This window comes from Phodopus roborovskii, unplaced genomic scaffold, assembly GCF_943737965.1.
Source record: "Phodopus roborovskii unplaced genomic scaffold, PHOROB, whole genome shotgun sequence".
NCBI lineage: Eukaryota > Metazoa > Chordata > Mammalia > Rodentia > Cricetidae > Phodopus > Phodopus roborovskii.
In genome coordinates this window covers 6394402-6414013 of record NW_026126525.1, presented here as the reverse complement: position 1 = coordinate 6414013, position 19612 = coordinate 6394402, and the positions used below count along the sequence as shown (strand labels likewise).

Sequence of the window (19612 nt, the reverse complement as noted above, 5' to 3'; positions counted from 1 at the left end):
ACAATGGGCTGGGACAATGGCCCAGACTCTAACACCAAAGATTTGTCACAGTCTTCCTGATTAAGATAATATCAACTCCATTAGCTTTCATGCACTTATTCTGGTCATTGGCCCACAGACACACTCTGTGATGCCCTAAGGGAATGCTATGGTACAGACTGCCTTCTCTCTCTGATACCACCTAACCAGCCAAACTTGATGGACTCACATGAGAGTTTTAAAGTGTGGTGTCTGTAAACAACCCTCTCCCCAAGATTCTGATTTAGCTGTTCAAGGACACAACTTGATTGTTAGCTCCCCAGATGATTTTACCAGGCAACCAGGCTAGGAACCTCTGCCCCAGCCTCATGCAGGTGGTGCTGTCCAAGGTAGCAGCTCATGAAGAACTTTATCAGCCCAGCATATAAGCCCATGCCTATCGTGGACAAGGGTCCCTCTGGACCACTCAATAGTAAGATGTTGCACCCTAAAACAACACAAGAAGTCAGGCCACATGCTAACTAAATCTAAAACCACATATGGCTTTTTTTCAAGACAGGGTTTCTCTGTATCACTTTGGAGCCCGTCCTGGAACTTGCTCTATAGGCCTTGAACTCACAGAAATCTACCTGCCTCTGCCTCCTGAGAGCTGGGATTAAAGGTGTGTGCCACAAACACCCAGCAGCTAGTAAAATTTAAGTTAATCAAAATTAAAAACATATCCCACAATAGGCCTGGCAGTAGATATCATTAGCTTTGAGGCCAAACATTCACTGACCAACTATTCAACTCTTTGATGGTATAGATGGGAACAAATGAGTGGTTACGACTAGTAAAACTTTATAGTATTTTGCTGACCTCCGCCATTAGTCAAATGTCCTAAGATAAAACTAAATTGTATACTATAACTCCTAAACACAAAGAGACAATGGTTTAATTGGAAGGAGAAAGGAAACATTCAACCCTGGACTAAAGCTGAAGTGAGTCTTAATGGATAGCCTGGGAGTCATGTTAGACAGCTGGGATCAACAGTATGACAAGAACTCCTGTAAAACAGTCATGGTGTGAGAGAGTAAAGGACTCCCCATGATGCCAAGAAATAAACCATGTGACTTCCAAAGGCTTGGTCTAGCTTTTAGACACCCTACAGGGAAACCACCATCAACTAGAACAATTCTCTTTAATTTTCCGTGTGGAAAGAATGGCTTATAATTGGTGTTATTAATGGGAAGGAAGTAACAGGAAGAAAAGGAGTCATCCTGAGAGGCCAGGGGGATGGCTTGGTCAGTACAGTGCTTGCCATGCAAGCTGAGAACCTGAATTTGGATCCTCTGCACCCATGTTACAGGCATGTATACCTGTAACACCGGGGCTCAGAGAGCAGACATGGGAGGATTTCTGGAGCCTGCTGTCTAGCCAGACTAATCTAAAGGAGAGTTTTAGGTTTAGCGAGAGACCCTATCTCAAACACCAAAAGGAAGGACATCTCTCTGAAGGCGAACACCCGGCATTGACATCTGGGTTCCACATGCATGCATGCACACACAATCATACATCCCATACCTCCTCAGAAACGGTTATTCTGAGCCAGGGACCATGGCACAAGTATCACTATAGCTCTTAAGTCTGCTCATGAATTTGTAAGCAGACATGACTTGGGTAAGTGGCCTGATCTTAAAAGATCACACCTTAACCCTATCTGATCACAACTGGGTCTGTTCTGCCATTCAGTTAATGGAGAAATTTTCTCTTTAGTTTTATGAGCCTTGATATATGATCAAAATTATGTAATGAAATGGCAACCCTCTCCTCTCCATGTAAATCAACTTTTATGCCACATATAAGCTGAAACTAAAAGGGAGAAATACCAATCAAAATGTCATAGGGAAGATAATTGTCTTTTTAAAGACCAATTGCATTAGCTGCTAAAGTTACAAGGATATAAATGTGGTCCTTGCAGACACTGTGCTGTCATTCACAATAATGATAAAAATTTCAAAATGTTAGACCATTTGAAATAGAGGGCATGTGGGAATACAGTGTCATAAAAAAAGGAAAACGGTTGCCCCTAAATTAACAACCCATCACTGCTGCTTCTTCTTGCTTCTGTATACATAGCTAAGTCTTGGTAAAAATGGGCTTAGAAGTCTTAAGACATTCTTCTGTTAGGAACTCTAAGATCATATCACAGAAGTAGTCCCATTTTAATAAACAAACACTTCCGACTTAAAACTAAAACTTAGTTCACTTAAAACTAACCCTTCTGCATGTAATGTTTTATAATGATACCATTTTATTTATTTATTTCATGTGTGTAAGTGTTTTCTTCACATATAGACCATGTGTGTGCCTGGTGTGCAGACAGAGGTCAGAAGAGGGTGCCATCACATTGATGGTTATGAGCCACCATGTGAGTGCTTGGGATTGAACCCAGGTCCTCTGGGAGCACTAACACTCTAAACCACCGAGTCATCTCTCCAGGCCCAACATCAGCATTTCTTAACTATTCTATTCACTCGTGAACTGATAATTAGACTCTTACTGACCAATGCAGGTTCCAGAGTTGTAACACCCATTTTAAGTATAGAAAGCCAATTTTAACATATGTCTTAAGACTTCCAAATAATGCCATTTAAAACAGTTCCTTGTCAGCTAAGTCATCACAAATGTGAAAAAATAGGATAAATCTAATCAAAATGTTTAATTTTGTCACATGCTTTAATCTCAGCCTATGGGAAGAGGATCTAGAATTTTGGGTCATCTTCTGGTATTAATATATGAAGAGATCAAGGGAAACAGGGGAGGAGAGATTCTGTGAGAGAAGGGGGTATGTGTGGGAGGGGGGTGAAGGGAAACCATAGTCTCATGTGATGTGTGAGAGAAGCATCACATACCGCGTGCATGCACGCACACACACACACACACACACACACCACACACACTGTGCACGCGTGCACACACACACACAACCCATATACACACACACCACACACACACTGCACGCGCGCGCGCACACACACACACACACACATAACCCATATACACACACACCACACACACACTGCACGCGCGCGCGCGCGCACACACACACACACACACACACTCACATACAATCAAAGCCAGCCTGGGTTCCATGAGACTCTGTCTGAAAACACACAAATGTTTTTTTATAAAATAACATTTAATGAGGGGTGGCTCAGCCTCCCACCCACACAGGTTTGGTAAAAAAGCAGGCTGTGTTCCTAAGCCCTGTTTGGAGACAGCGTGTTTACAGTTAGTGGATTATCAGGATCTTTCATTATGAATTCTTCAGAGTGAGGTAAAGCCATTTCAACTACAGGCTAATTTCCTCCACTGCCATAGTTACATGTGATTACTTCTTAGGCATTGTCTACATGACTTTCAGTGTTTTTGCAAAGACAGTTGGTCAAGCCAAGCCTCTTTCTATTCCATAGACAGAGTCTATAACACTGTCCAGAGGGGCATTTGATTCTGCAGCCTTGAACAAAGTGAATATTTTTTTTCAAAGTGAATATTTTACAGATTTTTAGTATGTTAGACACAGTCTCTGGACTTTTATCAGAAGGAAACCAAGCTTGATAGTGAGCTGTGGCCTCTCCTATTCTAACCGACACGGTCTCTGGAGAAGTGGTCACTGTTGTCTAGCCTGGTCTTTGAGGAAAACCGGAATCTACCTCCAGATTACAGTGGGGATGGGGGGAGGATTTCCAGCCTCAGTTTTGAGATCTCCTGAGACACTGATCTTCATCCACGTCCTTGTTTGTATTAAACATTTTTTTTCTGGTTTGGTGACTGGGGGTGAAACCCAGTGCCTCCCCAGCACTAGGTAAACCTCCACGACTGGGCTAACCTCCCAGCTGTTTCCCATTTCCTGGGTGCAGGACATGTGAAGAGGCTCTCACAGGTAAGAAATGATTTTGAAAAGAAAACGTAGGTGATTGTACACAGCGGGGGACTTAGGAGACCTGTTCACTTAGAGTGTTTGTCATTTGCCTGCTGCAAAGCTGACTGCAGAATTTTGGGCATGTGGGCAGGAGGAGCACACTGCTGGAGATGTAGTATGCAGTCAGTCTCCAGGGTGCTCACATTTTGTAGGCATCAGGCTGCCTCTCCAAGGGCATTAACCTTCAGGGACCACTAGAACCGAGTTGACTCCCTCTCACTGTGATCAGGTTGCTTATGCTCATGCAGAAAACCACCACTGCTGCTTGTATTTTGCAATGGTGCCCAGTGCTTGTGTGTCACAGGTCTGCAGAGGTCCTGTCTATGTAAGTGACACCATCTTGTATGGGGCCTAGGCTGACTGAACTTGTGGTCTATCTCCAGACTGACTGTCTTCACTACCAAATGAGATGTAGGTACTGTGTGGGGAGAAAACTCACATGGGGCACTCAGCATGGAGTACTAGTTAAGCACTGGTTATTGCTAGTCATACACACACACTATAATAACTGCAGACAAAGAACATGCATAAATCATATTGCATAGGTGAATTGGGATGTGCAGTGATGATTTAAACTCAGAGGTCCTGTTTCTTCAGGGCTCAAACTGTCCCTGCCCAATTCCTTGTGTTCTGGTCATCGTTATACAGGGAGGGAATGAAATATTTCATAGAGGACAATGCTCAGGAATGATTTTCTGGTTCTGTTTTAGAAGGGAACTGCTCACCCTCATCTATAAATTGATTTTAAGACCCAAGACAAGCAGTTTGAAAATACTATGGAATATGAAATTACTAACAGTTTTTTTTTAAGCTAAATGGACGTGTTACTTCTTATTTCAGAGACTTTGGCATTGTATTGGGATTATAAAAAGCATTTATTGAATTTATATAAGCATCCCCATTCCCTTGTGGGATAGTCAATGGAAAACTGCCCTTTTAGACTGTTAATACCTTCAAGGCACAAATACCTTAGGGTTATTTTAACCTAATCCTAATACATCCCAACATAATCAACAATTTCTAAATAATTGACAGAAGGGTAGTCCCTCCCATTGGCTGGGAACCTGCAAGACTCTCAATCTCCATGACTCACAGCTCTACCCTGCAGAGATGATCTTAGGTTTCTAGGCTGGGTCACTAATTAAAACTGCTTTCTCCACCATCAAAATAATGGTTTTAATCAAAGCAAGTTAGTTTAAAAATGGAAGCTGTCCAGCGGACACTGAATCAAGTCCCACTTTGCTAAAAATGATAGTAGGTGGTATTGTAAGTGGATCCACAGGCAGTGTGGAACAAGGATGCGGGAGAGGTGTCTGGATTGAGCTCCAGAGAAAGCCAGATGTGAAGGGCTATAAAGCAAAGACTTCAGCCCTCAACTGTTCCCTTGAGAAGGCATTTGTTGCTTTTCTCAGGGTTGACTGTATGAGAGGAAAGGAACCCTTCCTTGCTCCAAATCCACTCTGGTTTAAAGCTTACCAAGTACAGAAACCAATTCTGAGAATGCTTGATTCACAGAATGCACAAAGGCAAAGGATGCCCCTGTATTAGCAACCACTCAATGCCCCTGTGGGAGCACTACTCAGTGCTCCTGTGGGAGCATCTACCAATGCCCCTCTGGGAGAATCTACCCAATACCCCTCTGGGAGAATCTACCCAATACCCCTGTGGGAACATCCACCCAATACCCCTGTGGGAACATGCACCCAGTGTTCCTGTGTGAGCACCACATAAGTGCCCCTGTATGAGGACCACCCAAACACAGTGCTAGCACCCAAGAGTGAGGCTCATTCTTGTGAGTATTAGAGACAGAAATTTAAAAAGCCAACTGTTTTTAGAGTAGGAATGAACTCCAGCATAAACGCAAATACTTTTTCATAAAACAGGATTCCCAGGTTAAATCTTAATCCCCAAAAGTATAATGCAAATTTCTACTTCTTCCTAATTAAGGGATAATGTCTATCAAATGTATCCCTATCAGAAATGAGTGGTGGGAATTCAGAGCTACATAACCTAATATGGTAGCTACTATTCCTATGTGGCGATTTAAATTAATTAAAATTAAATAAAATTTAAAATGTGTTCCACAATTGTACTGGCCATGTTTCAATAGCTGCATGAGACTTGTGGTTACAAGACAGACTTATAGAATATTCCCATCCATGTAGAAAGTAATACTGGGTAGTACTGATCTAGTCAAGGATATTTAGAGATGTCAAAAAGGAAACTGTTCATTTCTTCCTCGGGAGGCAAGCTCCAAACCTTGCCTAACCTCCTACAGCTGGCATGACCCAGAACAGCGCACACCCAAAATGTCTCATCATCTTGTGTCGTTCCAACCATCCCATCTGAGCTCTCTCTATGTTGAGTGTCTTTAGCATATGAAGTGCTTGTCATGCAAGCATTAGGACCCGAGTTCTCATGCTCTAGTGCCCATGTGAAAAGCTGACCGGGAAGGAGGTAGGTAGACCTCTGAAGCTCATTGGCCCAGACAACCTGACACAATCAAGGAGTTTCAAGTTTGGTGGGACACTATTTCAAAAAATAAAAGTGGAGAGAGATTAAGGAAAGATATGCAGCATTGACCACAGGTCTCCACACACACACACTCATACCCAACACATACACAACAACATAATAATGAGAGTTACCCAGGCCCAGCAAGAACCTCATCACTACTGAGTCCCAAGTCCAAAGTCACAGGTTCTTTCCAGGCAGAGGAAGATTGCCAGGTGATGCATTATCTTCTCGGTATCGTTTTTTGAGTAATTGGCCACTGAAATGACCCCAAAGGGCCAGTTTACAGTGACACAAAGGACTAAGACTGCGGCGTCCAGCTTCCTTCCCCCTCTCAGGGCTCCAGATTGCCACTTCATCTGGCCACTGGATTACAGAGGTACTGGTCGCAAGGAAAACCAAGATAAAGTGCTTGACAATCACAAAGCAGCACAAGTGAACACGACAGTCCGAAAAGGTGACAACTGTGAGCAAGGTGACAACTGTGGCAGGCTGTAGCAAAGACTAACAGAGATCATTATCGTGTTCACGAAAAATGATGACCCTACAAAGCAAACCATCCCTCCTCACAAACAAAGCATCTAAAGAGAAACACATGGATTCAGCAATTGCTATCAAGATATTATAACACAAAATTTAAATGCAGATTATGAGCATTCATGTTTCAAATAGTTTATGTTTGCTCAATGTCAATTTACGGTGTCCAGTTTGTGAACTTCCAACTTGGAAGGCTTTCAAAACATTTAATCAATTTATATACTAAGGACAAACCATTAAAAACCCTACACTTATTCCATGAAGATTAAATTCACACTTCTAGTTTATTAAGAGATGACAGCTGCTGGTGTGATGGCACACGTCTTTAATCCCAGCACTGGGAAGGCAGAGGCAGGTGGATCTCTGTGAGTTTGAGGCAGCCTGATCTACATAGTAAGTTTCAGGACAGCCAGACCTACATAATAGAGAGCTTGTCTCAAGAGGCTGGAGAGACAGGCAGGCAGGCAGGCAGAGACAGAGACAGACAGACAGATACACACACACACACACACACACACACACACACACACACACACACACGGATGGACAGGGCAGCTATGGTTAATATTGGAAGAAAGGTCCTCTCCAGGACACATGTAAGAAAAAGTTAAGTATCTGGTGCACTAAAGGTAAGATTGTGAATTTATTAACTTTGCATTTATTACATATATGCGCCTAACGGTTTACCCTCAACTTGGGAAACTTTAAGCGGGTCAACGTAGTAACTACTACCATAGACTTTACACACCCACAATCGCCTACCCTTTTTATTAACTGCAGCCTAGAATGGAGTTACAGTCCTGCATTATTAAACTCTGTCGTCGATTCAAGCAGAAAATTGAAGAAGCAGAAACTAATATTGCCCTTTAGGCTGTGTTACTGTAATAGATCTGAGAACTGCTTTTACTCTTTTTATTTTTATTGTTAAATATATCAGTGTATTTCTATTCCTTAATAGGACCACGCATGTAGGTGGTCAGCATGGGATCGCCCAGGGAGATATCTGGCTTCCATTCCACCTGGGCAATCACAAGCCTGGCCCAGCCTTGAAAAGACCTGGCCGGTATAACCGCAACCGACAGACCAGCAAAGTGCTGAGGATAAAATAAAGTGTCATGGGGGTGGGGGTAGAGGGTAGTGGGTGGGAAGGGATGGACGGGGGGGGGGGGGCGGCGAAGGAAGATGAATCTCAACTGGGAAACCCCTCATTCTCCCTTTGACTCATTTCACCAGGGGAAAACCACTCAGTGAAGGCTCTCTCCATAACCCGAGGCCGGCGACTTTTTAAAATTATTGTGACCACGGACAAGCAGAGAGAGCCGAGTGCACGGCGACCCGCACCCCCGCCCACGCTCAGTCCCAAATCCCGGAAGCTTCCCGGGAATGCGCGCCCAGCGGGGCACCGCAAGTTAGCGCCCGGGGCGGGCTCGGCTCTGCAGCTTCCCCCGGTCCCCACCGGGAGCGGCCGCGGCGGTGGGACACCTGTCACCGGGCCGGGCGGGAGCCGCAGGCGGCACTGCGGCGGCGGGGAGCGCGACGGGCGAGCCGCGGAGCCGCACCGCTCGCCTCGGGCTCGGGAGCACGCCGCCCGGGGGCTGGGGATGCAGTGCCACCGCCCGGGTGGGGTCGCCCCCTCCCGGGGACCGGAGCCGAGCGGGCCGGGCGGCGGGGCCGAGGGGCGGAGGAGGACGCCGCGCCTACCTGCTCCGGGCGGCGGCGGCTCCCGGGCCGTGACCTGCGGCGGCGGTGGCGGTGGCGGCGGCGGTGGCGGCGGCGGCAGTCGCGGCGGGGAGGGCGCTTTCTTCAGGAAGGGGTGGGATCTGCTCGCCCGCCCCCTCCCGCCGCAGCTCGGCCGGTCCCCGACTTAGTCCCGGGTCCCCTGCGGGGCCTCGGGTGGACGGCGCACCCCTGCGCTCCCGGCTCGCACCTCCTCCAGTCCCCGGTCCCTCAGAGTCACCCGGGGCTGAGGCCGGCGGTGGACGCTCCTCCAATCGCTTCCTTCCAAAGCCAAGGGGGACGCGCTAGCCTGGCGCTCCTCACCCAACAAAAGGCAGGACGGAATCCGCGACCCTCCGCCTGCTGCTTATTTATTCCGGACCTGTGGTAACCTTCTTGCTGGCTTGCTTCTGTCCACACACCTAGGGCTTTGCACATAGCAGCTACAATTCATTTTCAGGCCCGCTAGCCCTGTGTAGTTCTCCGCCACCCGCTGCCCTCACGTGGTTTTCTTTCATCTTACTCAACAGACACAGGGACAACTTCTGACCCTGATGATGAACCCAGGACTTCAAGGCCGCTCTCCTACAACCAGTTCACTCATGTCCCTTGTGTCCTGGTCGAGTCGTCATAAAACTGTATTCATTAGCATTTTTGTAGCCGGCACTGTCGCTGAACCCCTAAGCACCGTAGCCTAGTGCCATTTTAATCTTAGATTCATGGCTAACTTACTTTGCTGGCCTGCTTTGCATGGTAGGTCCCCTAGAGAAACCTACCACACCCATCTGTTTAAGCCCTCGCCTCTCAGAACACACACTTATCCCTCCTCGATTCAACCTGATCAAAATTTCCACAGCTGGCTTATAATTATCCACATGAGATGTGCGTTGATTTCTGGCTACTGTTCTGTTCTGACTACTGGACTGTTAGGTTTTGGAGAACATACACATGACTTTCTGTTGACCATACATTCAGGAAGGGGGCCATTATTTAGTCAATTAAGGGGGCAGACCAAAAGTTAATTCTGGCATAGAATCCCCGAAAGCATATGCTGAATGGGGGCGGAAGTTTTTCCAAAGAGAGTTAATTAACTGCAGCTTCTTCAGACGCTCTAAGTGGCCTGTGAGTCCCCCAAAGTTAAGACTTGTCTGAGGCCCACCATGAACCCCAGCTCTGAAGATTATACCCCTACTTCCTGTCCCCCTGTTTGTTTGAGACAGAGGTAGCCTGTGATGCCCAGGCTGCCATGTTGACACTTCTGTGTGCAGCCATTAAGACTGCATTTGACCATGAGTTTATCAAAAATGCATGGGGAAAAAAAATCATTGATTCATGCAACTAGGGGGGGGCACGAACATGGTGCCCCTGGGGGTTGGGGTTTGGGGTGGGAGAAGATATTAAAATGCTGATGAATGCATTTTTATGACTACCCAACCAAGTCGTGAGAGGAAAGAGCCGCTGGCCCTGGAGAGTGGGTTTTGGAACCCTTGAGATTTTCTCCGCCTCGGTCTCCAAGTGCTGAGATTGCAGGTGTTTCATCTCATCTCATCTCATCTCATCTCATCTGCTTCCGCCCCTCCCTCCTTTCTAAGTCCACTGCAAGAGCACTCCAGCGGGACTTCTTTCTGACTCGTTCTTTTAAAACTGGTTTATTTTCAATTATGAGTATATTAGCATCCTCTGTTTGGGTGTGTGCATACCAGTGCGGGAGCCTTTAGAGCCCAGAGGCATCCAGCAAACCCCAGGAGCTGGAGTTACAGATGGTTGTGAGGCAACGGATATGGAGACTGGGCACTGCACTTGGGTCCTCTGCTAGAGCAGCACATGCTCTAACTACTGAGCCTTCTCTTCCGGTCCTCTAATTTCTTCTTCTCCTCCTCCTTCTCCTTCTTCTCTCTCTGTCTTTCTGTCTCTGTCTCTGTCTCTGTCTCTCTCTCTCTCTCTCTCTGTGTGTGTGTGTGTGTGTGTGTGTATGCTCTCGCATGTTCTGTGTGACTGCGCTGTGGACTGAATCTAGGGCCCAGCACTTGCTAGGCAGTCACTCTACCACTGAGCTACATTCACAGCCTCCTAACTATTTTAGATCTAGATCCATCCAAAGAATTACTGGTTCCTCTTAGCTTGTAGATCAGAATCACCTGTGGAACTTAAAAAGCAGTACAAAGGCCCTCCAACTCCCTTGAGTTAGAGCCCAGAAAAGGGGGGGCATTGTAAATCTGTGTGTGTGTGTGTGTGTGTGTGTGTGTGTGTGTGTGGTGTTTGAGACAAAGTCTCATGCAGCCTAGACTGGGCTAGAACTCACTGTATTATATAGTAAGGCTGGCCTTGAACTCCTGCCTCAGTCCCCCAAGTGGTAGAATTATGGTCAGCTCTCTTTTTGTCTTTTAAGGAGATTCATGTCATGGTTGGTATTGCTCAGCAACCCCAAAGAATCTAGAATCACCTGTGAGACCAGCCTCTGGGTGTATCTGTAAGAGATTTCCTACATTAGGTTAGTCTCCAGGATGGTCTGAAGGAATTCTCTAGAACAAGTTGATTGGATTTAGGTGGGCTGGAGTCCTGAACCAAATAAAATGAGAACACAGGCTGCTCCCTATCAAACCTCTCCCTCTGTTCTCCAAACCCAGATGCAATATACCCATTCACCTCAAGTTTCTGCGGTCACAGCTCCTCACAGGGATTCACTCTACCCTGGAACTCTAAAACAAAGTCAACCCTCTCTTCCTTAAGTTGGTTTGTCTGGTGTCCTGGAAGAAGATGTGAGCAAACACTTCACCAACAGGCAGAAGCAAGGAGTCTACACTGCATTCGGGAAAACAGTGTGATAGTTGGGCTTATTGACACAGCATGGGTAAGGAACTTGTTATAGGGGCAAGAATGACTCAAAGACAGATGCATCACCAAAAAAATAAGTGAAAATAAAAGCCCGTCCCAGTGTGGTCAGCACAACACTGCATTCTGATAGCGGTAGGAGCTCCCCCCCCCTGCCACCACCACCCCCTCCCGGCTGCGATGGGAACCAGTGGCCAGAAATGGAAAATGAGAAAACATCTGGGTATACCCCAGCATCCTCACTTCCCTCCACCATATCCATGAAACAGTCCTCAGATCAGGGAAGAGGACTGAGATGAGGATTTAGTTGAGAACATGTCTCAGTTTGGTGGGCTTCCCTCTGCCTGGACTCTACTTTTCACTTATTTTTCATCCATACAACTAGCCAGTCAGGGCCTTCCTAATCAAAAAAAAAAAAAAAAAAAAAAAAAAAAAAAAAACCTAGACCCCAGCCTCTTCAATGGCAAACACTCTCTTTTAAATGAACTTTATTATTTAAAAAAACAATAAATAAATAAATAAAAATTTAAAAAAAACCTTGCAAATAGACAAAAGACCACACACCAAAATTAACCAGACTCAAAGTCTTACCAATTTAACAAATGTATACAGATTAGAATAGGCATTCAAAATGGAAGCTGTGTAGGTTCACCTTAAATCTCACACTTTCATTATCACATATATTTTATACATTTTATCCACCTGGAAGGAGGGAATGCAGGTAATGACAGGGGTTACGACAGAAGATAGAAAGCTAATTGTTTTCTAGTTCTAATTCTGTCATGGAGCGCCTGGATTTATTGGTGGACATTTTCCAATCTCCTTGCTGCTGCCTTGTGGCCCATCTAGAGTTTTCTCCTTCCCTTTGGCTTGATAAACCCTTATTGTGCTCATTCTCTTCTATTCCTTATCCCTACAGGTCAGGGGGCAAGAAGAATGTGGAGAAGAAAATCCGTAGCAATTCCTTGGACAGAAAGCTGGTTCCCCCTTGCAGCCATTGTTACTTCTTGCTATTATTACATTGCTATTCCTTGGGGCGGGTCCTGTGGATCTTGTTACCCTTTCTCACAGTTGTAACTTTTGTTTACTTTCTGACTCTTACAAACTTTCCTGTCCCTCCAGCTTGTGAATTTATTTAGTTATAGCTTTCTTGGTCCTCAGTTTTGTTTACCTTCTGATTGTGAACTGTGCTGTTCCTCTGGGAATAGTAAATCATTACCAACAGGCACATTCAAGGTTTGGCAGGCCACGGCTTGCACCCCTCTTGTCTCAGCTGGGGTCATAAGCACACACCAAGAATGTGTGCCACCATAACTGGATGGCACATGGGTATTTTTTTTTAGATTTATTTCTTTGTGTGTGTGTGTGTGTGTGTGTGTGTGTGTGTGTGTGTGTGTGTGTTTGTCTGTATATCACATGCATGCCGGGTGTCCAAGGAAATCAGAAGATGTTGGATACCCCTGGAACTGGAGATGTGAATGATGGATTATGAGAATGTTGAGAGGCAAAAACTTGTCCTCTACAAGAGCAACAAATGCCCTTAACCACTGAGCCACCTCTCCAGCCCCGGGATGTTTTGATAAAGAACCAGATGCGGTTTTTGAGGTGACCGTGAGAGTCATGATCTTTTTGGGTAATGAGGAGTTCTTCAATTTGTAAAGGTTCCTTCCTGGGTTTTCTGTAGAAGGTTTGACAAAGCTTGCTCCACATTTAACTTTGTTTCACTTAGAGCCTGGCCCACTTTCGCTTTAGAAAGCAGCTTGAGTGAGTGAAGATAGTGGGCTCAGTGCCAATTGTCTGCAGTACACTCCATCTCTGTCACCTTCATCTCCAGAATGTCCATACAGATCAATTCACAGAGTGAAGGGAGGCACAGTCCTGACAATGATATTGACAGTTTGGAATAAGATGTTGAAATGCTACCTACAGAGAAGAACTCAGCACCACAAGCAGATTCTATACTCACTCCCAGTACTTCAATGTTCTACAGTTAAGAGAACTGGAGACAAAATACAAGCTTGTCTGTGCTTTTATGTGTCTTTGATTGATGTCCCACTCATTAAAACCTGTTGTCTATTATGCAGCCAGTATGACTTTAGACATTAAGTCCATATGTGGCTAAGTCAGGGCATGGTGATCCATAATTAATTCAAGAGGATTCAAGGCCAGCCTGGGCTCCAGAGTAAGAATTTTATCTCAAAGAATAAAACTATAACTATCCCAGGACTGGTTATCTTTCAGTTCATGTAAGATTCATAGTGCCTTCAAGTGACCTATTGGTGAAATTCTAAAAACACTGCACACTGTAAGGAAAGGACCAAGCTCAGAGTTAGAGACCAAGTGTGGTGGGAAGAAGACTGTAGGTTCATCCAGCGGTACATGCCCGCCTTAGACTATCAAGGACAATGAGATCCGTATTTGGGATATTATTCTATAGGACCATGACAAGACATTGCAATTTTGGCATCATCTTGCTCTACAGGTCTGCTACCTGACCTCTGGTGACCTGCACAGGGGTTCATGCAACTGAGTAGGGGTGTTGGCTTTTCTAATATCAGTGAATCCTAACAGAAATCATGACAGAACACTTAGAACTACAGAAAACTCTTGTGAATTTTGTTTCTCTAGGGCAGCCAATTTGTTATTGTTTATGATTCAAATCACTCCCCTTATTTATTTGAAACATCAGACTTGTACAGCTCATAAATAACACTCCCAGAGATTCTGGAAATCCAGGCTGTTGGTGAAATTGCAATGAATCCCATTATGATAAAACCCCTGCATAACAAAATTATTGTCAGCTCTTCTCCAACAACTGGGAACTCAGCAACCACACAAAGTTTATTGAAATGACATTTGCTCTACATGTTAAAGAAAACCTTAGCTGCATATAATAACAAATACCTGTAATCCTAACATCTGGGAAGCTGAGGCAGGAGGATTGCCTGCTCTTTGAGGATAGTCTGGACTATTTAAGATAGCTAAGTTCTCTGTCTCAAAAAATAAAAAAAGAAAGGAAGGAAGGAAGGAAGAAAGAAAGAAGGAAAGAAAGAAAAGGCCCTATCCCACCAATTACAACCAACAAAACAACAATAGAAGAGGAGAAGAAAAGCGAAAGAAAGGAAAAGGGAAAAAGAAAGAAAAGAAAACTTTGAATTTGGCTGGAAGCATGGGAAACTGTCGTAGAGGATGCTACGTGAAAGCTTTCAGTCTACTCCATTCTTTGAGGCCCCCTTCCCTAATAATAGCTGCCATCACTCTAACCAAGCAAGATGCTATCCTCTACCAGGCAGGATTCCGGTTACCTTACGTATAGATGCAGACAGGGTGGCTGTGTATTAGGGAGAGTTTCTGTAGACATAGTTCCACGGGGCTTCTCCTTTGTACCCACAACAGGGAAGCCAAGGCTATGTTTCTCTCTGGTGTGAGAGATTTCAGGCAGACTTCTCTCAGAGCCCAGTGTGTGTCCCTTGTACTCTAAGGAGCGCCACAGACTGCCAGACTGAGGTGTGGCTCAGGTCTGAGAAACCAAAAACGATTTAAAAAAAAAAAAAGCCTGCATATCAATGGGGGAAGCAATTTAGTCCCACAAAGTCAAGCCTGAGAGATTGCCATGGTGTGGGACTGTGAGCCCACTCAGTGACTGCTTGGAAAGGGCAAGCGAACTCAGCAGGAAGGGGCAAGAGATTTATCTCTGCATGTCCAGGGCTGGGAGCTAAAGCCATAAGTCAGGGGCAACATGATCTTCCTGTACCAAAGGACTGGATGGTCAGCACCCGCCCAGGGGGCACTGGCAAGAAGCCAGATTCTGACAAGCCTGTGAAAAAGGACCAGGAGAGAGTATGGAAACGTGGCCGTGGGCAGGCACATTCTGCAAGCAAGCCCTCCAGATCCTTTCTATTTCCTCAGCTTTCTTCCCCAACTTCTTCCCGGAGGAGTTGGCCAGCCTAGGAAGGGGAGGAACGCTGGGCTGAAGAAATGTAGGGTGCCTACATTACCCCCTCCCTCACCATAGGGTTTTTGCTATTGTCCTGTACCAGACATATTCATTACTGAAATGCCTGTGTTTTTAGCTAATGTAACCAAAGTCTTGAGAGTGGTTCCCAAAAGCACAGGTCCTATGTCTTCATCAGTCAGGATATAGAAAAGTTTCCAGGGCAGTATAAATAGGGTCAGTAGGAAACAATTAGACTCTTAATGAGCTCACCCATGTGCCTTGGCTAAGTATACCAGCCTTAAAGCATTCCATACCACACTGTGAGCCTCTAAGGTCTCCCCTGGTCCTTTACCTGAATCATAAGGAAGTGATATGTGTCATGAAATCCCTTTTTGCAGTTATATAATGACAATTTAGGGTTTCCAGCACAAATGTCACAAGGGTATTGGGCAAAAAGAACTGGATTTCTACATGTAAGTTTTACTGTCTAGTAAATACATGTCCGTAGAGGTCTCTTCATCTCTAACGGGCCCAGACTAGACAATTGTCAAGGTCTCCATCAGTCAGAAAATTATATTTCAAAGAATGCTACAGCAAAACCTTATATTACGGGCCAGTTGTTCAGGTTCTACTCTATCATGCTCAGCCCCATGCTGGGATAGCTCTCTCGGTCTTTCCAAAAATGGGGTTCTGACAAGGACAGCAGTGCCTTCCTTTGGAGGCAGACAGGTGTCTAGGGCTGATGTGATTGTCATGGTGACAGACTCCACATTGTGTGCCATTCATCACCTGGGAATCCCCACACACCATCCATATTCTCCTGAGTGCTCATTGCTCTTGTAGCTCTGCTCTGGTGGGAGAGGCAGAGTTGCATTTGTGACTGGTATTCCCAGGGAGAATCTCAGATAAAGAATGGATTCCTTGCTGCTGAGCTCACTGTAGTCCCCTGTTAACCAAGAGTCTGCTGGTTGCTGCAAAGTGGGAAGGGTTTTAATCTCAATCAGTGCTTTCTTTGGACCTTTGAGCAGCATGTGCTTCATCTATATAAGGCATCCGTTATTGACTTGGTTTTATTTTTTTTAAAACAGTCTAAAGCCGAGAGCTAAAGATGAATGATTTTTATGGTGTGGTATTCTTTTCATCACAAATGGCTGCTTTTGAGGAATTTAACGAATTCTTATTCACATCTTTAAAGTTCTAACCAAGAGACATTTCAGTTTCATGTCCTTACTCCACAGTCTGCGGCCCAGGTACCTCCATCTCTAGCTGTCCTAAGGTCTCACCAGGAAAGAGTTAACAGTGACCAAGTGGAGACCTTCCAGATCCTGCCAGGAGGGTTCACATCCAGCATCTGATGCTGGGGTCTCCTTTCTGCATCAGCTGCCAAACAGTTTAAACATCAGCCTTGGATGCAGGCTCACTGAAGATATTCTCACTTCTCTAGGCCCCTACACCGGCCTCTTCCCTGCAGCCCCTCCCTCCTTTTCGTTCTTCCCACCCTTTCACGCTTGTAGAAGTCGAGGGCCCCCAACTTTACACCCAAGCCTAAAGCCACCACTTGTTACTCTTCCCCCTCCCCAGATCTCTCTTATGTATATCTAACGCCCCCATCTAAACACATATACTCAGCTTACAAAATGTATTTCCTCCATTCTGAAAACATTCTTCACACTCACATGCCCATTTCCTGTCTTCCCTTTCCTTCAGTGAGAAATTTCTCACTTCACCCTTCCTCCACCGGCTCCCTTGAGGTGCCACAGTGAACCGCCTTGAAGGCACCTTGTCCTGCTGACTGCTGCTGGCCTCCTACCTGTTCTTCAGACTCCCTGTTCTTCAGACTCACTGGCCAGGTGTGCTTTGTGCACATCTGTAGTTCTAGCACTTAGGAGGCTAACCCGGAAGGTTCACAAGGTTGAAGCTGGGCTGGGTGGGCTATACAGTGAGCCTTTGTCAAAAAAGGAAGAAAAAAAAAGGAAAGAGAAAGAGGAAGAAGAAGAGAGGGAGGGAGGGAGGGAGGGAGGGAGGGAGGTAGGGAGGGAGGGAGGAAGAGAAAAAGGAGAGGAGGGAGAAAATCTCACTGGTTTTTTTTATTCCTGGGCTGTCCTGAATGTCGCCTAGGGTCTTCTGCATCTACATTTGTCATTACATTTTGATAGAACACCTGGAGTTACAGGCAATTATGAATCTCCTGATATGAGTGATAGGATCAAGACCTTGGGTTAAGATTTTAACCACTGGGGCTGGAGAGATAGCTCACTGGCTACTCTTCCAAAGTCAAATCAAAATTCAAAGCCCCATTCTAATAATTCAAATGTTGTCTCCTTGTGGTTCTATTTTTCTCTCCCAACAGCCATTATCTTGAAAAATTTCATGTTATTATTAGCCATTTGTATATCTTCTTGGAAGTTATACTGATCTTGGCCCATTTTTAAATTTGGATGCTTGACTGTTAGATATCGAGTCACTACAGTTCTCTGTGCTAGGTGCTAACTACGTGTGTGCTTTACCAATGTTTCTTCCCATGCCATCCATCACCTGTCTAGTTATCCCCACACAGTATCCTGTGAAACATCAGCATCCTTAATTTTTATGTTTTCATAATGACTCATCTTCTTTTGTTGTTTATGCTTTTGATGTCATGTTTAAGATGACTTTGTCTAACCCTAGATTATAAAATATGCTACTATATTTTCTTCCAAGACTTTTATAATTTAAATTCCTACATTTGAGTCTTTGCCTTATTTCATGTATGAGGAAGGGTTCCAACTTCATTTTTAGCATGTAGCTATCCAGCTGGCCCAGCATCATTTGTTGAAAACATGATTTCCCTCTCACTGAACAGTCTTGGCACCCTTATTGAAAATCAATTGCCTGCAAATGTAAGAGTTTATTTCTGGCCTCTTAATTCTATTCCATTGATCCATGTGTCTACCTTATGTCAGTACCATACTGTCTTAATTACTATAGCTGGTTTTGAAATTAGGATGTATGAGTCTTCTGCTTTGGTTTGAATGTGTCCCCCAAAGACCATATGTTGCAAACTTAGGAAGTAGGTCACAATAGAGATAATTAGACTCCAAACTGTTTGACCCAGAGCATGGATTAACACTGGCTGTTGTTGCAGCATACTGAAATGGGCTTTTCTAGATGTCAATCTTTTGGTCTTGGACTTTGCAGCTCACAGAAGTGTAAGCCAATATGCTTTTTCTCATTAAAAATTATTCTGGGCTGTTGTTACAGGCTCAGCCCATCTCCACCTTGATTTTCCCCTTTTGAGATAGTCTTGGTTAGTCTCAGGCACTCTCATTTGCATATGAGTAATTAGATTAACTTATAATTTCTGTATAGCCAGTTGCTGTTTTTATTTGGGTTCCATAGAATATGCAGATCAATTGTTAGAATATTGTCTTATTGTTTATTCTTTAAATATGTGAAAAAGTGATATATTCCCATTTACCTAAATTTTATATTTTTAAATTTTAATTTATTTTATGTGGGCTGGTGTTTTGCCTGCATGTGTGTCTGTGCACTACCTGGTGCCTTTGGAGGCCAGAAGAGGAAATTGAATCCTGTGGGATTGCAGATAGCTGTAAGCCACTGTGTGGGTGCTGGGAATCAAACTTGGGTCTTCTGGAAGAGCAGCCAGTGCTTAACCACTGTGCCGTCTCCCCAGCCCTTACCTATGTTTTCTTTAATTTATTCCAACAATATTTTTATAGTTTCTAAGGTATGGTTTCTTCTTTTGCTGAATTCATTCCTAAATATTTTATATTTTGGGCACTATTATACATGAATATATATGCTTTTTAAATTCTGATTTTAGTTTGTCCTTTGCTTCCAAAAAGAAGCAGTTGATTTTGTATACTGACCTTGTAACCGTGTGTGTGTGTGTGTGTGTGTGTGTGTGTGTGTGTGTGTGTGTGTGTGTGTTCCTTAGGATTTTCTTCTGTAGATAGCAACAGTTTCCCATCCTCCTTTCCAGTGTAGATGCTTCTGATTCTTCTTCATGGCTAATTGTTCTACATAGAACATTAAACATAATACTGAATGGAGTGATCAGAGTGAGCGTTTTTCTTCTCTCCTGATCTTCAGAGAAAACCTTCAGTCCTTTACTACTGAATACAGTATCAACT

The 19612-nt window shown here is 44.6% G+C and overlaps 1 protein-coding gene across 1 annotated transcript in view; it reads right to left on the bottom strand.

Moving 5' to 3' along the window:
* Positions 1 to 8858: 8858 nt before the first annotated feature.
* Scd5 (stearoyl-CoA desaturase 5) overlaps positions 8859 to 19612 on the bottom strand; it is a 130169-nt gene continuing 119415 nt past the window's right edge. The window contains 2 exon segments of the mRNA XM_051198568.1: positions 8859 to 8992; positions 15297 to 15359. Coding sequence (XP_051054525.1) covers positions 8859 to 8992; positions 15297 to 15359 — 197 coding nt within the window.